At 58.5% G+C, this 21182-nt stretch overlaps 1 protein-coding gene across 4 annotated transcripts; it reads right to left on the reverse strand.

The window, feature by feature from the left end:
* Positions 1 to 278: 278 nt before the first annotated feature.
* Positions 279 to 21180, reverse strand: PGPEP1 (pyroglutamyl-peptidase I). 4 transcript variants are annotated; one of them, XM_053291757.1, is made up of 6 exons: positions 20919 to 21180; positions 10907 to 10959; positions 8950 to 9001; positions 1286 to 1402; positions 869 to 1101; positions 279 to 580 (listed from the first exon to the last, which is right to left on the reverse strand). In XM_053291757.1, exons 5-6 carry the CDS (start codon positions 1072 to 1074, stop codon positions 388 to 390), a joined length of 399 nt encoding a protein of 132 aa, XP_053147732.1. In that variant the 5' UTR covers positions 1075 to 1101; positions 1286 to 1402; positions 8950 to 9001; positions 10907 to 10959; positions 20919 to 21180; the 3' UTR covers positions 279 to 387. The 4 variants fall into 4 exon arrangements, with proteins under 4 accessions (XP_053147732.1, XP_053147731.1, XP_053147733.1 ...); XM_053291756.1 differs by lacking the exon at positions 20919 to 21180 and adding an exon at positions 15942 to 16014; XM_053291758.1 differs by lacking the exon at positions 8950 to 9001.
* Positions 21181 to 21182: the final 2 nt, after the last annotated feature.

The raw sequence follows: 21182 nt of genomic DNA on the forward strand, positions 1-21182 counted from the left end.
GCAGGCTGTCTCAGCCAGGGGTCTCAGACACCGGTGTCCTCAGCCCTTCTGGGAGGGAGGGAGGGAGGGGGGCCCTCATCCAGAGGGGCCCACCCCCTCGATTCACGGGGCACCCTCCGCAGCATCGCCAGCCCCGCCAGGCCATCTGGAGGGAGGGAGGGAGGGGAAAGCGGCCAGACGCGGAGCCCTGGCCTCAGGAGGAGCCGCGCACGGGGGTAGGGGTCCCTTCCAGGGGGGCGCGGGGCGCGCACACACACACAGAGAGCCAGACACGTTGGTGGTTTCCGCCTGCCAGGCCACCGCGAGGCTGGCCGGGCGTTTTGGAAGTGCAAGAGTGAGGAGGGGCCGGGGGAGGAGGCGGCGGCGGCAGCGGCGGCAGCTCCGGGCTCAGTGTTCGTGCTGGCAGTTGATGTTGCCCTCCGCGTGTCCCAAGACCTGGAGCATCTCCTCGATGATGGCCCGCAGGGCCCGGCCCAGCTGCTCGGCACTGTAGGGGCTGCCCAGGGGAGGGACGTGGACGAAGGCCGACCGGCCGTGGCTCTGGTACAGCGAGGTGTAGTAGGTGAAGTCACAGAGGTATCTGCGGGGGGCCAAGCGGGGCGCGGGTCAGGGGAGGCCCCCTCCCTCCCTCCCCCTGCCCCAGACCCCGGAGAGCACAGCCGCAGGCCCCAGGCTGGCCCGGCCTTGCACTCGCTCCGCACCCGCAGCGCGGAAGGCCACCAAGGGCACCTCCAGCCGCCCCAAGCCACAGGCGGGCTCCGGTGGGGTGAGGAGCGGGCTGGAGCCTCCGCCGGCCTCCGCCTGGAGACCCGTCCTGAGGCCGCCCCGACGTCTCAGGATGGAGCCTGGCTGCTCCCCCCCCCCGTACCTGCCGGCGTCCTTGGAGATGGAGACGGCCACGTCCAGGCCCCGGGCAGAGACCCTCTTGCAGACGGCGTCCATGTCGATGACCGAGTCGATGCACTCGGGGCCGCCTTCCACGCAGCAGTGGGAGCCCGGGCAGAAGCGGCAGTTGTCCAGGCCTCGGTAGCCCGCGTTGTGGCCGCATTTCTCCAGCGTCACGGTGGTCGCCATGCCGGACAAGCCGACGTGGACCACCAGCTGCAGAGAGAGAGAGAGAGAGAGAGAGGACAGGCAGGCGGACAAGGGTGACCAGCCTCCGGCCACCAGCGACAGGCCAGCAGGCTCAAGGGGCCCCCTTGTGAGGAGCGGCAGCAGCCGGCTCTCCCGGCCAGGAGCCCCGGGCGCCTGCTGGCCCCACTCCCACCGCCTCCGGGCCACTCACCTGCGGGCTGTGCTTCTTCCACAGGGCAGGAATGAGCCTCTGCACCGTCTGGTACTCAACCGGGATTTCGTACACGTGGAGGTCGACGTCGTCTCCGAGGCCCAGTTTTTCCAGCTCCTAGAAGCAGGCAAGGAAAGACGGCAGGCGATGGAGAGGGGGCAGCAGAGCAGAGAGCAAGCCGCCACCACGCCAACGAGAGAGCGCCATTCTGCTGCACAAAGCTGCCATTCGGAACCAGGCAGACCCAAATGGAACCTCCATGTGCAGCAGCAGGCTACCTCTGCAGACCAAGTGCACAGGGGGGGGGAACAGCAGGGGAGCCGCCTCGCCTCTCGGCTTGCCAGCCCTCCAGGACCGGCCTGGTCTCTCTAGGAACGGGCAGCCAGCTCCCGGGGAGGGGGGCGGAGGAGGGGGAGGGCAGGTCTGCTGACCCCCCCAGGCCCAGCCTCCCCCCACTGCAGCTGAGCCCCCCAGGACCCTGGCGCCTCCGCAAGGGGGGTCCAAGCTGCCGCTCCCTTCGCGGCCTCCTGCAACCCTAACCCTAACCGGCTGGGGCCTTTGGCTGCTTCCGGCTGCCCGCTCTGGGGCCAGAAGCCCCACATGCCTTGGAGTCCCAGCGCTCCAAGGGGCGTTGCTGCCGCCAGATGCCCCCAAACGGCAGACTTCCTCCAGCGGGGTCAGCATGCCGCACAGAAATCCAAGGAGACCCCGGGCAGCCAGGCCTGCTGAAGCCGGCAACGGGAGAGAGACTCCGTCAAGGAGCCAAGTGCAGCAGAGGCTAAAGCCCGCCGGGGATGGGGGGCTCTGCCTCCTTCCCCCCCCCCAGGGCACATCCAAGAGAGAGAGACATAGGAAGCTGCCATCTGCTGAGTCCGACCCTTGGTCTGTCTAGCTCAGTATCGCCTTCCCAGACTGGCAGCGGCTTCTCCAAGGGGCCAGGCAGGAGTCTCTCTCAGCCCTCTCTTGGAGATGCTGCTGCCACTGCCAGGGAGCGGACTTGGGACCGAGATGCTCTTCCCAGATCCCCTGGATCTCCATGATCCCCTGAAGGGGGGAATCTCTTCCAGGCCTGCTCAGACATCCAGTCTCCCCTTCCAATGCAACCAGGGCAGACCCTGCTTAGCTAAGGGGACCAGGCAGGCTGGCTCCCACCAGACCAGCTCTCCTCTCCCCCTTCCCTCCCCCTCAGCAATGTCCCCCCACCCCGGGAAGGGAGGGAGGGGGGAGAAGAGCCCCCGCCAGCCCTGGAGGGTCTCCAGGCACGTCTGAGCGGCCCAGGCTCTCAGAAAACGCTTCGCAGGGCGTGAGGCCACCCTGCGGCGTCAGCCCCCCACATGTGGGAGCCTCCGGTCAGGCCCAGCGCCGCTCTTGGACACATGGCCTGGCAGACCCGAACCCTTATCAAGCCTGCAGGGGAGAAGCCGGAGAGAGAAGAGGCCACGTCTCCAAAGAACGCCTCGCCCTGGAGGGCTTCCCTTCCTACCCTAAACCATGCTAACTCCGCCGAGAGGGACTTTTCCAAGGGGCAGGTCTCCTCTACCGCACAGGGGGAGAGCAACTGGCCCTCTCCGTCCCCAGGACAACATCCCTCCAGGGGCTGTGGCTGGGGTCTCTCTTCGGTTTCTTCTGGGGACAGGGAGCCTTTTTATCGGTGTACTCTTTATTGTTCTCTGTAAACGACACGGGCGGAACTAGGATTAGACAAGGGGAGACAGGCGTCTGGGGGCCCACTGCCTCAGAGGGCCCCCAGAGACATGTCACATGACTCCCCATTGCCCGCCCGCCTGCCCCACGGCCCCTCAGCCAGCCATCGAAGCAGCCAGCCTGCAAGCTGCTAGAGGGGGACTTCGCTCCCCACCAGGCCTCCCGGAAGCCTGAACTCCAGTGCCCCACCAGCCAGGCAGGCGGGCAGGGAGAGTGGCCCGCATTGGCTGCCTTTTGGCCACCACCGTTCTCTGCAGACCCTCTGCCCAGCACAGACCAGCCTTTGCCTGCTTCGTAATGGAGGTATGATGGGAATTAACCCCCCCCCCATATATGCTTGCCATGGGGCTTTGATATGGGGGGGGGAGAGACTGAGAAGTCTCTGAATATTTGAAACCAATTGGAAAATTTGCTGGCTCTAAAAGGTCCTATAAGTGGCTTGCTTCATGGCAGAGAATCACACAAACTTCTGGAACAAACAATATGGTATGTATTTATTCATTCATTCATAAATGCACTTCTGTTCAAGTTGTTTTGCAACCCAGAAGGTCTGAGTGAGGACTGCGAAACCTGCGTGTGGGGCTTTGAGTTCATTTGTCTTCAGAAATGCCGAGCTGGCTGGGCATGTCCCAAAACCTATTGACACAGTATGTCATCAGTCAGGAGGATTCTGTCATGCCGTGAAATGTTAAGGAGGCCCCCCTGCACGTGCTGCTGCTCTGCCCCCCAGCCCCGCCCCCCACCAGGGACGGCGCTGCTTCGGAGCACCTGCAGAGAGTGGTTGTTATCTCAGAACAGGGAGAGACCCCAACCAGCCCGACTTCCCCCCTGGGGAGCAGGGAGAATGGCTCCGAAGGCAGGCGAGAGCAGAACTTCAGGAGCTCCTTGAGCCCCGGCATGTCTCATCTAGCTTGAAATTCGACCAAGAGGCGGCAGATTCCTCATTCTCCCCCCATCTTTTTCTCCTGAGGAATGGTGCTAATTCTTGCTCTTTTCTCTAGTTCTCCCCACCTCTCTTCCTGGCTTCAGTGGGACTTATTGGTCTGCTATAGGGAGCAAAATATGCTGGCAGCACACATTCGTTGGGTTTGGTTTACATTCCTGGGCATGTGCAATCCTCTATGCACTTACCAGGGAAGGATCTCCGACAGCTGAATGCAATGGAGTTTATTTCCAAGTAGACAGGCTTTCCTTGCTAGTAAGTCCTTTAGGTTTCGATGAAATGTACTTCCAGCTAAATGTGGTTAGATCTGCTGCCTGAGGCTGCAATTCTGCACACATTTACCTGGGACTTTTGCACGCAGCAGGGTTTACTGCAAGTTTATTGGGAGGCTTCACTGCGAAGTGGAGTTGTCCCAAAGAACCCACACAAAATAGTGGATTTTCTTAAACTCTGGATACAGTAACCTGGATTGTGTGTGAAACTGCTCCCCAATAACTCGCAGGGACGTCAGGGTCAATCTGGCCCACCTGTGAATGCAGCACCTCCATTCCAGAGGAGGAGAGGTGTGTTAAAGGGCTTTAAAAGGCCCGTCTGGAAAACCTCCTGGAAGCAAACTTGACTGCATTTGTTCAGAGAGAGGCTCACCCTGCATGGCTGACAGTCTCCTTGGCTAATCTGCAGCAGCGATGGGCCCGTTTTAATTATCAGCGTTGCTAGTGTGTTCTAGGCATTCAAAGTAGCACAGACATACAGCACTCAATGTATATCACTATATATTGTGAAGTGTGTGTGTGTGTGTATTCAGTGAAGTGTGTTTCCAGGCAGCACGCTTGTCTTGAAATCTGCTGGGGTGTGTGGAGGCCCTGGACTGGGAGGGGCTGGGGGCCCATTTCAAAATCTCATCTCTGGGCCCAATCCAACTTTGCTACGCCCCAGTAGACGACTTTGGAAAACTCGCTTGAAAAGCAGCACAGAAGCGATGGTAGCGGCGGCGGCGGCGGCAGCAGCAGCAGCAGCCGGGATCGGCTCCCTGCAGAGGGCGCAGGCTCCCATTGGAAGGAGTCCTTCTCTTGTGCAAAAGGGCACCAGAAATGGACTGAGCGGCACGCAGGGGCACCGCGACGGAAGGAAGGAGTCTGACTCTTCCGCTGAGCAGCCGCACCAGCCGGCTCTCCCTCGCCGTGAATGAACTCCGCGAGTAGAAACCTTGCACCCATTTCACAGATGCTTCGCAGCCGGGATGTCTGGGAAGGTCCTTCACCCCGCTACAGTGGCGGCATCCAGTGCATCTGGCCAGGCAGGAAGGAGAGCGGAAGCCAGCCCTGGCCTCCACCCCAGCAGATGGCCGGGTCCCAGGGGGCAACTCACGTCCACACACACGGGGTCCTTTCCCCTCTCCCCCCCCCCCCGTCAAAGCGCTCCTTCTCCGGCCAGGCTCGATTGTGCACAGACGTCTGAGGCAGAAGCAGCCGCCCTCTGGAGAGCAGAGGAGGGGGCTCTTTCTAAAAAAGGAAGACGGCGCAGGTGGGGTGGGGAGGGCCACTCGGGGCCAGGCAGCAGAGCAGAGCGGCAGGCCCCCTCCCCACTGCCAGCCCCCCCCCCCCCCCGGCAGCATCCACCTGGGAGCAGAGGAGGCGGCACAAACAGGTGGGGGAGTCACTTGCGTGTTTCAAAGGGGATCCGGTTACCGGGGAGGGGGGGGGAAGGAAGCAGGGCCCCAGCCGAGCTGGAGGAGGAGGATGCCTCTCAGCAGGGAAGGCAAGGGACGGTGTGGTGCCCCCTCTTGAGAGAGAAGGGGGAGGATGCATCGCAGAAGAGGCATCCCCGCACGAGAAAGGGAAGGAAGCGCTCTCCTCCAGCTGCCCACTCTCAGAAGCAGCTCTCCCGAAAACAATTCCCTTGATGGCGCAGCGTCCTTCAGGCGTCGGAGGCAGGGAAGACGCCCCCACGGGGCACGGGGAGGTCTTTTCTTCCCTAACCACCCGCCGCCAGTTTTCTTTATCTCCCCACCATCTCCCTCCACCTTTTTGGTTTTTTAATTTGGGCTTAGGGTTTGTGGGGGAAATGTTGTCTGAAATGTCCCACGCACTCTAAGCGTTGTTTGGGGCCACCACACACACACACCCCCAACCACATTTTAATGGTGGCTTGCTTTGGTTTTTTAAAGCCGGGGCGCTACAGAGGAAGAAGGTCCCTAAGCAAAGCAGAAGGCCCGGGAAACGCAGCCGTGATAAATCAGGGAAACCCTGCCTGGCTGGCGGCCGCCCAAGTGGCCCGTCCTGGATATTAACGGTGCGCCGATATTGATCCCCATCTGAAGTGCCTGGATTCATTAGAGAGACGGGGAGCAGAGGGGAGGGTAGGGGAGGGGAGGGGAAGGGAGGCGAGCCCCCCACCCACCCGGCAACACCCACACGGAGAGGAGGGGGATGGGCTGGCAGGCCCAGAAGTGAGGGGGGCCCCCCAGCTGCGCCCCCTGGAGGCAGCATCCTCTGCCAAGAGGCAGTCTGGGGGCACCAGGGAGCTGCTGCCAGCCGGGGCAGGAACACGGGCGGGTGGGACCAGCAGCCCGATGCCAGGCAAGGCGGCTTTTACCAAAGGCTCACTGCTCTGCAGAGAACAGGCGGTGCAGGCAGAAGGTGCCCAGTTCCATCCCTGGCAGCATCTCCCGGCAGGCTGGGAAAGACCCTTCTGCGTCTCACACCCTGGAAAGCCGCTGCCAGCCAGAGTAGACAGTTGCGCCTTGGGAAGCCAGCCACGCCGCTCTGGACAAGCTGGCAGCTGCCTGGGCCCCAGAGCCCAGCACTGGGCACGGCCCTCTCCGTCTCCCGTTCCCGTCGGGTGGCCCTCCTTCTAGCCTGAAGAGGCCTCGGATGTGGGGGGACTTCAAGAGGTGAAAGAAAGAAGAATCCGGATGCAAACGCGCAGAGGGGCCCCAAGGCAGCAGGTGCAACACGTGGGTGTGCAGGGAGCACCGCGTGTCAAGCATGCAAAGCACGGGGTGCTGCACGGGGGGGGGGGAGTCCAGCCCCCTCGCTCTCCGACACAGCCGGGCGCAGGTCTGGCTTGCAAGCCCCGGGGCTTTCTGCTGGGGGGCTGGACCAAGCCCGGAGCGGCGACTCAGTTCTGGGGGAGGGGGAGGCACGCAGTCCTTTGGCCCCCAGAGGACTTTCCTGCCATCTTGTGTACCTGGCAAACACAAAACTCGGAGGCGTCTGACCCATTCCCTGACCTCCCCACAATGGGGGGCTTTGTGAGCGTCTAACATCCTTATCTGCTCTGTCTAGACGCCCGACAGCGATTGTCCGCGCGGATGTCGGGACGCACTCTGACCCCCGCTCGCTCCTCCTCGCCGAGGCCAAAACGCGGCCTCCCCAGGGGACCCCCGAGTGGCCGGGGCAAGGAGCCCCTTTGCAGGGCGACGGGGGGGGGGGCGCTCCCCAAACCTGGACAAGGAAGCGGCAGCGACGCGGGGCTGCCCAGGAAAGAGGCCCGGGGCTTCCGTGCTTATCCCCAGGAGACGCCAACGCCAGGCCCGGCAGCCGGCAGACTGCGCCCCTGCTCGGAAAGGGCCCCCCCCCCTTGCTGCTGCTCTCCAGTCCTTTCCACACAGCGGAACTTTGCTTTCTAACAATCCTGTCCAGACTTTGCCCCAGACCGAGTGGACCCCGTCCCCTTCGCCCGCCCGGTGCCACTGAGCCCGCCTCGGCCCTTGCAGTCTGCAGACCAGGGGAAATCCTCCTCCGAGGAGGAGGAGGAGGAGGCAGCGAGTGGGGTCCTTTCGCCCGCTGCTCCCCTCCTTCCTTGGAAGCTTCGGGATGCCGGATAATGCCAGAGAGGTAATAAACCAGGAGTCTGCCCGCCTGCCCCCCCCCCCCCGCCCCAAGCCACGGAGGATTTCCAAAGATTGTTTAATTGATTTTCCGTCTATTAAAATGCAGATCACACCGTCTGGGGCTCAGAAACTCAGACACCGGCTTTTGTGTCCACTCAGCTCCATGAAGTCCTGTCTGAGACAGGCACAATGGCCCACTTGCAGGCGCTCAAAGGCATGCTGTTCCCTTTTTGTCTGGGCCTCTCCAGGCTGCAGCGGAGCAGAGGGAGGCACACCGCCCTGACCCCGGCCAGGAGCTGCTGGCTGAGATGGGGCCGCCGCGGAGCCCAGGAGCCGGCTGGCTAGCCACTCGGGCGGGTGGGGGATCCCAAGCCAAGCCCGGGCCGCCACCTCCAGCGGCACACGCCCCAGGGCAGGGCGCAGCGGCCTGCAGCCGGATCCCCCCTCCGTCAAGGAGTCAAGGAGGGGGCTCCAGAGGTGCTCCTGGCTAGCCGGGCAGCCGAGCCGGAACACACCGGAGGGGACATCAGCGGTGCCCAAGCTAGGGGTAACAGGGAGGCAGCACCCCAGGAAAGGCACCCTCCTCTTCTCGCTCATATCCAGAAGACAGAGGAAGCGGCCTTCTGCCGAGTCTGGCCCTCGCTCCAGCTAGGTCAGTATCGTCTGCTCTGACTGGCAGCAGCTCTCTACGTTTCAGGCAGCGGCCTTTCCCCGCCCTCCTTGGAGATGCTGCCAGGGTTCGAGGCTGGGGCCTTCCCCATCCAAAGCAGGAGTTCTGCCCCTGGGTTGTGGCCCTGGCTAGATCAGACCAACGTGGGTCCCTCCAGACCAGCAAGCCATTTCCAGCAGGGCCAGCCAGACAGGCCAAGAGGAAGCCCGCAGGCAGAGGCGTGACGGCAATCGCGCCCCTGCCCCGCCCCAGGAACTGACATTCAGCGGCAGAGCACACAGGACGGTAGCTCCCTTCAGCCACCAGCAATCTGAATCTAGTGGTATACTGCACCATCACATGGAGGTTCCATTTACCTGTGGCAACTAGCAGCAGTTCACAGCTCTCTCCACCACCAAGGGGTCTCTCTCTCTCTCTTTTTAAAGCCACCTTTCTCCAGTGGCCATCGCCAAATCTGGTGGCAGCGAGTTCCACACCTTAAATACATGCTGCACAGAGAGGGAGCCTCTCACCTGTGCTGCATCTACGGCCAGTCCGTTTCTTTGGATGCCCCGAGTTCTAGTGCTGCGGGACAACAGGAAGAACAAGTTCTCTTCCCCTGCACGGTACGCCCGTGTGCAAACCGTGGCCGCCTCCCGCTTCTTCCAAGCCTCCCCTAAAAATCCCCTTGCCTGGGAGTAAACCCCCGGCGTGCGCCACTGACCGTGGAGGCCCAGGGGTTGCTTCGGATCCCACGCTAGGCTGCCCTCCCCAAGATTGTGGGGGTCCTGCCTCAGCAGGAAGGCCTGGAGGGCGCCCAGGGCAGGAGGGCCTGCACTCCTCACTCCCAGCCTGGCGCAGACTCGGCGGGCTTCACGAGACTATAAGCCCCACGACTCATCCGCTAAGGCTGTGCTGCTGAGCACGCTGACTCGGAGGTCAGCTCTTCCGAACTCCACGGGAGAAAAGCGAGCAGAAGATGGTGCCCCGAGGCCTCCTCCAGCAGGCTGCAGCTGCCGCCCGGGAGGCCCAGGATTGCCACCCGAGGCGCCAAGAGCCAGGCAAGCCAGAGCGTCCGACTGAGGCGGCAGGCAGCAGGTCTGCAAACCCAGGGTGCCAGGCCAAGGACTCGGACACCTGCCCCCCCAGCGGGGGGATCCAAGAGGCAGCGAAAGCGGGCCGGCCTGCTGGTGGATGGGCCCCCCACTTCGCGGAGGGCCGGCCCACACGGAGTGAAGGGATCCCCCTGGCCCCGGAGCCCCTCCCGGCTGCCCTGGGAGAGGAGAGGCGGGGAAAGGAGCCTCGTGCTCCAGACATCTGGCTGCCCGTCCATTAGCAGGCTGCCATCGATTACGGCTTGGCAGGGAATGGGGGAGCCTTCGAGGAGAGTCTCCCCAGAGTGCCTGGCTAGAAGCAGCCGGGAGAGGGGAGGAGCAGCTGCACTTCTGGGCTGGAGGGGCCTCGACGCCTGGGGGCTGTGCCGGCCCACAATCCACCAGCTCCCCAACCATGTCCGCTTCCGCCAAGAAACGCTCCTAGTCCTCATGGAGATAAAAATGTCTATCCGGATGTGGGAAGAATTCGCATTGCTAGCCCCTGAGGCTCTGAAGACCTGGTCGGGAGGGCCCAGGCAAGGAGCAACGGAAGCCTCGGGGGTCACAGAGGTGCCGGGAGGCGGCTTGGGGAAGGGGCGAGGTCGTCCGCCAGCTTCACGCTTCCCCCTGCGCCTAGCAAAGCTGGGTCGGCTATGCAGACAAGTGGAGCGTTCAGCACACCCCAGAAGACCACCACAGCAACGCCCCCAGCTCCAGGGACAGGCCGGGAAGGGCTCCCGGAGGCCCCGTTGTGATCTGCCAGGTGGCCGGGGAGGCGGAAGGTGTGTCCAGCGGAGCCGGGGGGAGCATGCAGCCAGCCGCCCCAGGGACAGGAGCAGAGGGAGCTGCCATATACTGAGTCAGGCCCCGGGTCTGTCTGGCTTCACAGACCGGCCGTGTTGTGGTGAGGCAGAGCCGGAAAGGAGGCCACTTCCCCTGGCCTGCCTGGAGGGCAAGGGCTTGCCAGGGGCGTGGCGGGCAAGAGGGCAGAGTCCTGCCAGCCTGGAGGAAGACCTGGCCCAAGAAGAGAGACCCCCAAGGGACAGGGCCACACGGGCCAGCTGGTCCTGCAAGCAAGCTGGGGAACCTGGCGGCAGCAGGGAGGAGGAGGAGGAGGAGGAGAGAGCGGCTGCCTGGCCAAGAGTCCGCTGAGCCCTGGGAACGCGGTGACGGCCCACAGCTGTGGGGGGACGGGAAGGGGGGGGCGGCTTTGCCTTTGCAAGCGACAGGATCCGAGCAGCCCTCAAAGCCCAACAGATCTCCCGGGGCCACGAAAGCTTCTCCCACCATCCACACAGCCACCTTTCAGATACCACCCGGCGCCGTGTCACCAATGCACCGGAGGAGACTGGAGCGGGCGGCTCGGGGCACCGGCACCCCACAGCCAGCCCCTTACCTGAACGGCAATCCAGCTGGCGTTGACCGAGTGCTCTCCGAAGGGGCCAAACCCTGAAAAGAGAGAAGCAGAGCTTTCAGGAGGGCCACCCCCGTGGCGGAGGGACGCAGAGCCCCCAAGGGGTCCCGGGCAGGCCTGCCCGAAGCTGGGCCAGAGGGCCAACACCACCAGCGGTCCTTCTCTGGCACAGGCCGAGCCTCGCACTCCCGCCTCCGGTTTAGGAGAGGAGACGGCCGTCTCTTCCGTCTGCAACTTGGGAAGACCATGACTGAAGGAGGGGCGTGGGGTGGCGCCCTTTGCTAAGCAGGGCCCACCCTGGGTTGCATCTGAATGGGAGACCTGGAAGAGATTCCCCTCCGCAGGGGATGGAGCCGCTCTGGGAAGAGCATCTTTGTGGTTCCAGGTTCCCTCCCTGGCAGCAGCATCTCCCAGAGAGGGCAGAGAGAGACTCCTGCCTGCAACCTGGGCGAAGCCGCTGCCAGTCTGGGTAGACAATACTGAGCCAGATGGACCAAGGGTCTGACTCGGTAAAAGGCAGCTTCCTCTGTTCCTAATTTTAATCTTTTTATCTGTTGTTTTTATTGTTTTGTTGTAAACCGCCCAGACTTGCGTTTTGGGCGGCATACAAGTGTGTCTAAATAAAAATAAATTAAATAATTCAGAGACCTTCCAACTCAACAGATTCTCCAGGGTTTAAGATTTCCTCACCCCGCATGGCCAACGTGCAGACTGTTCTGAACCGGGCTGGCAATCAGCGCCTGAAACTGTAAACACTCTTTTCCAGCCAGCTCAAGTTGGTCTGCCCTGGAGGTGGCAACATCCAGCTCAAACACACACACACACCCCTCCACGAAGCAAGTGTTCTCCAAAGGAAGGGCTCCATATTCCACTCAGGGCTGCTTACATGCACGGGGCGGGGGAACCACAACAACTGCAGTGTGGAGGACACACGGAGAGAACGCCTTCCTTCTCCTCTCATCATGCCCGAGCTTGGGGATCATCCACTGGCATTGGCAGACCGTAGGCTTTCGGACTGAGGGAAAGAAACTTGTTCCTCACTCAAGGCGCAATCAACTTATGGAACTCACTGCCACAAGGCACAGCAAAGGCCGCTGGCTTTAGAACCAATCTGCACGCGGCGCCACCCAAAAAAATACATCCATAAATAATGAATAAAATACCTGTGCAATGGCCCTGACAGGCTGGGTTTTTCTTTAATCAACAGCCACAGAGGAGAGGGGGGATCTGGGTCGGGACCTCGCTGCAAGGGGGAACGCTGCACGTCCCCTGCCAGAGTCCCGATCCGAAGCCCCGCAGCAGCTATTGATCAAAAGAAGAAAATCAGCACGTCAGCGCCAGCCATGCATTTCACCACACTGCATGCAGCTTCATGGAGAAAGAGCAGAAGGAGTGCTTGCTAGCCACAACGGCTATATAGAACCTCCAAGATCAGAGGTAGTCTACCTCAGAGGGGGCCAGTTCTGGAGATGTGGGGGGGCTTCCTGTTCTGCTGGTGGGCCTCCCAAAGGCATCTGGCTGTCCCCCCACCCCCAGTGGAAACAGGATGCAGGGTCCTGATGGAGCTTTGGTCTGATCTCGCACAGGGCCCTCCGGATGTTCTCGTCTCATCCCAGCCTCACAACAGTCCTGAGAGGCAGGCGAGGCTGAGAGAAGGGGGAAGTGGTCCAGGGTCACCTAGGGAGCCTCACGGCCGAGTGGGGATCCCGACCCGGGGGCCCCGTACCGCACGGCCCTCTCCACACCAGGTTCCACTCGGCCAATCATTCCCTTGGACCAAAACAGAGTTACGAAAGGCCCCTCCCAAGACACAAAGGTTACGGTGGGCCCTGCCAGAACGGCCTGCGCCGGGGCTTTGGCACGCTCGAATGAGCAACTCTGTTAACCAGTAAGCCAGAAGGGCCGGTACTGAGAGAGGCCTCCGCGACTTTTGTCCAGAGCCTCCAGGCGAGGCAGCTCCAGCCCCAGGAGAAGCCCACCACCACGGCACTCATTAACGAGCACGGGTGGGTGCCCTCTTGGACCTGGGGCGGGAGAAGAAGAGAAGCCGGGAAGAGTTCAAGTCGGCCTCCGAGCGGTTTCCCAGAAGAGCCTGGCTGCGGGATGAGAGTCAGACCCAAGCATCCTGCTCCCAACCGGAGACAGCCCGACACAGCCAGGAAGGAAGCCCACGAGCAGAGGACCAAGGCAAGAGCCTTTCCCCACTGGCCCCCCAGCAAGTAATATGCAAAGAGAGAGTGCCCCTGGAGGGGGAGGTTCCATTTAGCCAACCCCTGCTAACTGGGCAAAGAGGCACCTTTTAACGTGGTGATTCTCTGTATTTAGCAGCGGGAAAGTAACTGGCCCTCTCCAGCCCCAGCACAGCATCCCTCCAGTGACTGCTGCTGGTGCCTCGCTTACGTTTCTTTTAGACTGTAAGCCCTTTGGGGACAGGGAGCCATCTTATTTATTTATTTATTTATTATTTCTCTATGTAAACTACTTTGGAAACATTTGTTGAAAAGCAGTATATAAATATTTGTTGTCGTTGTTGTTGTTGACTTCCACAAGTCTGTCCGGCCCTTTCACAGCCTTCCAGGCTGGTAGCCCATGCCCGATCTCGCAACAAGCCATTCCACAAGTTAACTACACATTCCAGTGAAACGGCGCCTCGAACCCACCAGCAACCCAGCAACGTCATACGGTGACCCCCAGGTTCTCTTCTTATTGGGCGGGGGAGGGCAGAGAAACTCCACTGTGTGTTATTTTATAGACCTCTATTGTGCAACTCTGTCATCCTTTGGAGCAAGCTAAAAATACGGCCCCAAGGGAAGGGCTCCCCCCCCCACCTTCGGGGCTTTGGCTGCAGTCTCAGCCTGGCAAGGAAGTGAATCCACGTTTGCCAGCCTGCCGGGGGGGGGGGGGAACCGGGCGGCAACTTTTATCCAACTTTCCCAGGCCTTTCCCCACAGAAGGCCGGCCCGACTTGCTGCACCTAGCCAGCTGAGTGCAAACCCGACCTCAGCCACATCCACAGGCGGCAGCGGCAGAGGGAAGAGCTCTTCCCTTCCCTCTCCGTTCCAAAGTCTGCAAACGCTCAGCTGGCGGCACTCAGGCAGGGGGAAGCCCTACAGGTGCCGGCCAGACAGGCAGGGGCTGGCGGCAGCTGCCAGGCCCTCCTCTCCCCCTCCGCGCCCAGCGCGCCCCCAAGGCAGAGGGCTCCTTTGTGCTCCCGCCGTGCTCGGCTGGCTGACGTGGCCAGGATTCCCAGCCTGTTGCCATCCGATAAGAACGCAACGGAGGAGCCCGGCGGTGGCGCCCTCCGCACCCTCCGGGCCACTCTCCCCCGGCTAAGGAGCACAGAACCAGCTGCCGGGTCTTCAAGAGCACAGAGGAGCACAAGGGGCCAGTCAGGCTCAGCACCAGGCAGCCGCCTGGAGAAGGAAAGGCTACCATCTTTGAGCATTCCCCTCCCGAGGACAGAGCAGCCGGCTCCACAGGTGTGAGAGAACAAAGTGGGGGGGGGACGCCAGCTCGCTTGTGGCTGCAGCTTGCTTGCCACCGGCTCCTCACACCTCTCCCTCTGGCAGAGCTAACGGTGCTCTCCCAAGAGGGCACCTCCACCCTGCCACAGCTCAAGCGGTGATGGGGCAAGGCAGGTGGAACAGCCTCGCCTCCGAGCCAGAGGCCTTCCCCCCCTTCTCTTCGCTTCCCCCCCCCGTTGCTCCCTTTTTTGTGCCCCACAGAAGGGCCTCTTGTTGCTGCAGTTCTGCCCCTGCTCTCTGTCACAACTTTCCATGGAATTGCAGGGTGTGGAAAAACTCCAAGGAACAACGGACGCTTCTTGGAAGGCACCCACAATCAGGAACTGGGGCCACACACACACACAATGCTAACCTCAGCTCTGGCCCCCTGATTTTCCAACTGTTTCAGCAAGAAAGAGAAAGAGGCCCCAGAAGCTCAAGAGGGGTGTCAGTGGCGGAGATGCCGGTCCAGGACCAGCCACCCACACCCAACCCTCAAGAGATCCCATCTCTCTCTCTCTCTCACACACACACACACACACACACACACAACATGCCCCAAGTCAGCGGGGCTTTCCCAGGAGGGCTGCAGCACCATTGACAGAGTCAGGCTGACTTCCTTCTCGTACCGGGTGAACAAGACAACTTTGGACGGACACGAAAAGCCGGCACGCCACGGCCAAGTCCCACAGCATTAAAATGGTGGCAACAGCAACACGCCTTCCAGGTCAGCAGGAACCCCCTCCCACAGTACAACTGGCACAGGACAAGAGTTTCTCCCAGTCACATCAGAAGACTCTCCACACCCACAATCAGCCATCACTGTGCATTGTTCAAACCCTCTTCAAAGTGCCCCCTCCCCAAACACACACACACACCCTCCCTACACTAACTCAGGTTTAAAGTGGAAATCTAAAGTGGAAATAAGAAGTGCAGAAGAGGGGGGAGCACAGCTGGCATGGGGGGCATGGGGGAGAAGGAAGGACTATGCATCAGTTAGAAGGGGGGGCATTCCTGGAGAGGGCATGTCACGGGGGGGGATCCTGAAGGAGAGGGGCTGCCCATTGCCAGGGAGAAGTTAGAGGGAGCTCATCCAGGGAGAGAGTTTGGGGGGCAAGAAGCTGAGAGGAGGAAGTGCTTCCTGAAAGGGGGTGCACCTCTGCAGGGAGCTTATTCGTGGAAGTGGATTCCAGGAGTTGGGCACCTTGGGAGGGTCTGTGAGATCATGTGGAGAGCGGGGGGGGGGAGCAGGGTCTTCAGCAGCAGGTCATACCGAGGAGCACGAGAGCCCCGCTGGGGCGGGACTCAACACTTAGCTGGTGCGATCCTTTTGAGGGGGGGCGTCACTGGGTGGAGCCGATGGGGCGCTTTATCAGGCGGGGGGAACTATGTTGGGGGACACCAGTTGCGGGGGGAGGGCTTTGAGGGGGGGACGAGCGTTCCACACTTAAATCCTTCCCCCCTCCCCGGATTCCCCCACCCCGCAGGGCCCCTCCGCGGCTTCGCCCCCTTACCCGTCACCACCACGGCCCGCCGGGGCTTCTCCATGGCCTGCCCTTCCCCGCCTCGCCTCCCTCCTGCCCGACCAACTTGAGGCGACTGACTGAGCAGCCAGCCAGCGGCGGCGCTCCCGCCCGTCAGGGCTCAGGCCCCGCCCCCAGGGCGCTGGCACGTGACAATGCCCACGCCCCGCCCTCCTGACCGGGCAGGGAGGCCAGCCCATGGGCGGAGGAACCATAGAGAAGGAGAGCCTAGAGCGGCACGGGCGCGCCTCTATGGGTCCCTGAATGGCGGGAAGGTGTGTGCCCGCTGGAGGACTAGAGCGGCATCGGAAGCAGGGGCGGCGGCGGCGGCTCCTCCAACGTCAGCCCCTTTAAATGGCCCGGGGAGGCTACGGCTGGGAGGGAAACCATAGAGAGCCAAGTCCTGCGGGGGCGGGCAGCCAGCACCCTCCACCCTTCTTGCCAATTATTATTATTCATCACTACTGTTATTCATGCCCCATCCACCCCCAGCACAGTACTTCCAGTGACTGTTGCTGGTGTGTGTCTTATGTTTCTTTTTAGAATGTGAGCCCTTCGGGGACAGGGAGCCATCAAATTTGTTATTTCTCTTTGTAAACCACCCTGAGCCATTTTTGGAAGGGCGGTATAGAAATTGAATTATTATTATTAGCATAATAAGACAGGGTGGCTAGGCAGAGTTGCCTAGGTTAGTGGAAGAGGAGGAGCCTTTATGCTCAGGGTTCAAGTTCAGTCGGTATCCCGCCTTGCAGCAGTATCTCTTCCCCTCCTCCTCGCCCACTGAGACCATCCGCAGAGGTCCGTCTGCAGTTCCCACCGGCTGGTCTGGTGGCTACTCAGGGACGGGCCTTCTCCGTTGCTGCCCCGAGGCTCTGGGATACGCCCCCTGATGGAATAAGGGCATCATACATAGGAAGCTGCCATATACGGAATCATCAGACCAGGAGTCTCTCTCAGCCCTCTCTTGGAGATGCTGCCAGGAAGGGAACTTGGAACTTTCTTCTGCGCTTCCCAGAGCAGCTCCATCCCCTGAGGGGAATTTCTTCCAGTGCTCACACTTCTAGTCTCCCTTTCAAATGCAACCAGGGTGGACCCTGCTTAGCTAAGGGGACAAGTCATGCTGGCTACCACAAGACCAGCTCTCCTCTCCTCATAATGCTAGGGAAAGTTGAAGGCAAGAGAAGAAGACGACCAGCAGCAAGGTGGATGGACTTGATCACGACAGCAATGAATGCACCACGGAGAGACCTTAAAAGCCAAGTGGAAGATTGATAGTCCTGGAGAGACTCTATCTATGTGGTCATTAAGAGTTGACACTGACTTGATGGCACTTAATCAATCAATCAATCAATCAATCAATCAATCATCTCTGACCACTTTTAGAAAGTCTCTAAATACTTTTTTTCCCCACCCAAGCTTTTTAACTGGACTGTGTTTTAAACTGCTTTAAGGTTTTTATTTTAATCTGTTTTATGTTGTTGTAAATTGCCCAGGGATGGAAGTTTGGGGCAGTCTACAGATTTGATAAATAAATATAATCCTGTGAGGTAGGCCAGTTTGATTGATTGATTGATTGATTAAGTGCCGTCCAGTCGGTGTTGACTCTTAGCGACCACATAGATTTTCTCCAAGATGATCTGTCTTCAACTTGACCTTTCAGGTCGCTCAGTGATGCATTCATTGCTGCCGTCATCGAGTCCATCCACCCTGCTGCTGGTCATCCTCTTCTCTTGCCTTCAGCTTTCCCCAGCATTATAGACTTCTCAAGGGAGCTGAGTCTTCGCATCATGTGTCTGAAGTATGATAGTTTGAGCCTGATCATCTGTGCCTCAAATGAAAATTCTGGATTGATTTGTTCTAGGATCCATTGGTTTGTTTTCCTGGCTGGCCATGGTCTCCTCAAAAGTCTTCTCCAGCACCAAAGTTCAAAAGTGTCAATGCTTTTTCTATCTTGCTTCTTCAAAGTTCAGCTTTCGCATCCATAGAGTATCACGGGGAAAACCATCATCCAGAGATGATTCTAATCTTTGTAGGTGTAGACACATCATGGCCTCTAAATATCCTTTCCAAGGCCTTCATTGCAAGCCTACCAAGTGCTAGTCTGCGGCATATCTTGACTACTGGATCCTTTACTGTTGGTGGTCGATCCTAAAAGGCAGAAGCTATCCACCACTCAATGTCTTCATTATCAGTTCTGAGGCTGTTTGCTGTGCCTGTTGTCATTAGTTTAGTCTTCTTGACATTTAGTCGCAGTTCCATTTTTTCACTGTGCTCCTTGACTTTCATTACTAGAGCTTGAAGATCATCCACATTCTCAGCTATCAGAATGGTGTCATCAGCGTAGCACAAGTCATTGATGTTTCTTCCTCCAACTTTAAAGCCACACTCATCTTCCAGTCCAGCTTCTTTCAGTATATGTTTAGTATATAAGTTGAATAAATAAGGAGAAAGTAGACAGCCTCGCCTTACTACTTTGCCGATCTGGAATCAGTCTGTTTCCAGTTCGGGGAGAATAACTGGCCCTCTCCACCCCCAGCACAGCATCCCTCCAGTGGCTGTTGCTGGTGTCTATCTTAGGTTTCTTTTTAGATTGTGAGCCCTTTGGGGACAGGGAGCCATCTTTATTTATTTATATTTATGGAAACCGCTTTGGGAACTTCTGTTGAAAAGTGGTATATAAATATTGGTTGTATTCATATTCATAAAAAACTCAACGTGGGAAAGCAGAGTATAATCAGTTATAGAGAACCCACAATTATCTTAGCCTTCCCATCTGCTATGTGTAGAAAATTCATTCCGCCCCCCGCCCGGCAAGCAGATGCAGGGATGGAAATGTCTATGTATCGTGCAGCAGCTGAAAACCACTGGAGAAGAAAAACAGTTGGCAGCCTTATTTCTAGGTGTGAGAAAAAGAACAATGTGTGTGGACACAAAGACTTTCAACGTGTCTTCGGTCGGAATGTGTCAGTTGCCACGCTCATGGGAAACAGCTTGTATAGCTTGCACATCTCACGGGCTTAATCTACATAGGAGTTCAGTGACAGAGGCTCTGCTTCAAGCGCAGAAGGGCCCAGGTTCAGTCCCAGCCCGGGAGCATCTACTACGACTACTAAGGGATTTGCCTTGGAATGCTTGAATGCTCTTCCCTCAGCTCTTTTAGAGGGTTGCTATCATGCTATTCCTTTTTCTCAATGGTTATTTTATGCCTGTGTCGGTCAGGAGCGGTGGAGACAATTTAGCATATGTTGCTTCACTGTCTGTTTTATAGAGAAATTGGGCTAGCAATGTTGTTAGCTCTTTTGTCTAAATTCCCAGGTAGACCATCAGCCTTTTATGTGTCTTTTCTTTTGTCCAACAGTGATATTAATGTTTCCACCAGAGTGGCAAAATTTTGCTACATTGCAAACTGTGTAAGGAAACAATTGGTGTCGGTTGTACTATATACTGTTATATTCTAAACTGTACTCTGTAAGAAAGTACTAGCTGAATCATGAATGCTGGAAGTTACTACTTACTTATGGTGTTGTTTTTGTTTCCAGTCTGGCCGATGACTGTGAGAAAGGTTCCGTTCCACTTCTACCACTATTTATATACCACCTTTCAACCAAAGTCTGCAAAGCGATTTACACAGAAGAATAAAGCCATGTTCTCTAGGCAAGGCTAGGAAAGACCTCCTCTTCTGAAACCCTGGAAAGCGGCTGCCAGGCAGTGCAGGCCATCCTGACCCAGGCAGTCTGACTCAGTATCTGGCAGCTTTGCCTGCTTCCTGAGAACCAGGCTTGCGTGCATGAGTCAGACGGCAGGAAAGCAACAGTGGTCACCCCGCCAGCCTTTGCTCCTGCCTGCAGTGCACTGGGTGAACCGAAGCAGCTGCTGAGTCAGCCGGGCCAATGGACACCAACAGGTGCTGCTGGGGCACAGAACAAAGGTTGCGTTCTCTCCAGCAGCAGCCGCCGCCGCTCTGGCTGGCTCATCACTTCTTTCAAACGGTCTCCTCCTAAACTGCCCCTAGCACAAGCCCAGGTTGCAAGAGTCCTTGCTGCTGGGCACGTGACTGGCCTGGCTCCTTTTCCTGGGGGTGGGGGGTGGAATTGCTTGGCATGTGGACACCCATACGTGTCCACAGTGCAGTTCACCTCAGGCCGCTAGCTGGGCAAGGTGTGATTCGGGTTGGGTTTTTATCTTATCTGGGGCAAACGTCTCCTACCAGGCTGCCGGCAGCCTTTCGTTTCAAAACCTGTGGGTTTCAAAGGCCACCAGGCAGGGTTCATACAAATGGGGGTGCCTGCGAGCAACAGGGAGGATTATTATTTTTTAATCAACAAAAAAAAACCCTTTTCATAGCAACTTTTGTAGAAAAGGAAGGAGCAGGTGCTTCCCCACAATACTCTTGGGTGGAAAAATGGTGCCTTCCCCACAATGCAAGGCAGGGAGAAGAAGCCTCCCACACACACCAGCCCTCTCTGGCAGACTCAAGTCAAGGAGCACCCCTTTCCCTTTGGGCCTGTTTTGATGATCATCTGAAATACATGTATCCATAGAGGAGAGCTGGTCTTGCGGTAGAAAGCATGACTTGTCCCCTTAGCTAAGCAGGGTCCACCCTGGTTTGCACTTTAATGGGATACTACATGTTTGACCAGCACTGCAAGAGATTCCCCTCAGGGGATGGAGCAACTCTGGGAAGAGCAGAGGAAGGTCAGCATCTTCAAGGCAGGGCTGAGAGAGACGCCTGCCTGAAACCATGGTGTTGTGGTTAGAGTGCTGGACTAGGACCGGGGAGACCCGAGTTCAAATCCCCATTCAGCCATGATGCTTGCTGGGTGACTCTGGGCCAGTCACTTCTCTCTCTCCCAGCCTAGCCTACTTCACAGGGTTGTTGTGAAAGAGAAACTCAAGTATGTAGTACACTACTCTGGGTTCCTTGGAGGAAGAGCGGGATAGAAATGTAATAATAATAATAATAATAACCTGGGAGAAGCTGCTGCTGCCAGTCTGTGTCGACAAGACTGAGCTAGATGGACCAAGGGTCTGACTCCGTCGATGGCCGCTTCCTGTGCCCCCCCCCCCCGCACAATACTGCTCAGGGCAGCTCACAACAGTGAAACAATATAAAATTTAAAACAAACAAAACCCCAAGAGGAATGGAAAAAAATTACAACACAAACCCAACTGGAAATTAAAAACCCCTTTTGACAGGGGTGGGGGAAGCCCTCCCCCTCCCCGAAGAAGAGG

The sequence above is a fragment of the Hemicordylus capensis genome, chromosome 2 (genome assembly GCF_027244095.1).
Source record: "Hemicordylus capensis ecotype Gifberg chromosome 2, rHemCap1.1.pri, whole genome shotgun sequence".
In the NCBI taxonomy this organism is placed as follows: Eukaryota; Metazoa; Chordata; class Lepidosauria; order Squamata; family Cordylidae; genus Hemicordylus; species Hemicordylus capensis.

Bases quoted from the DNA above. Each gene is read 5' to 3' on its own strand.
- PGPEP1 (XM_053291755.1), bottom strand. From the start codon at position 15,975: ATGGAGAAGCCCCGGCGGGCCGTGGTGGTGACGG. The intron at 1,403-10,906 runs GTAAGGGGCTGG...GCCTGCTTCTAG, and splicing joins CCAGCTGGATTGCCGTTCAG to GAGCTGGAAAAACTGGGCCT. The intron at 1,102-1,285 runs GTGAGTGGCCCG...CTCTCTCTGCAG, and splicing joins GGAAGAAGCACAGCCCGCAG to CTGGTGGTCCACGTCGGCTT.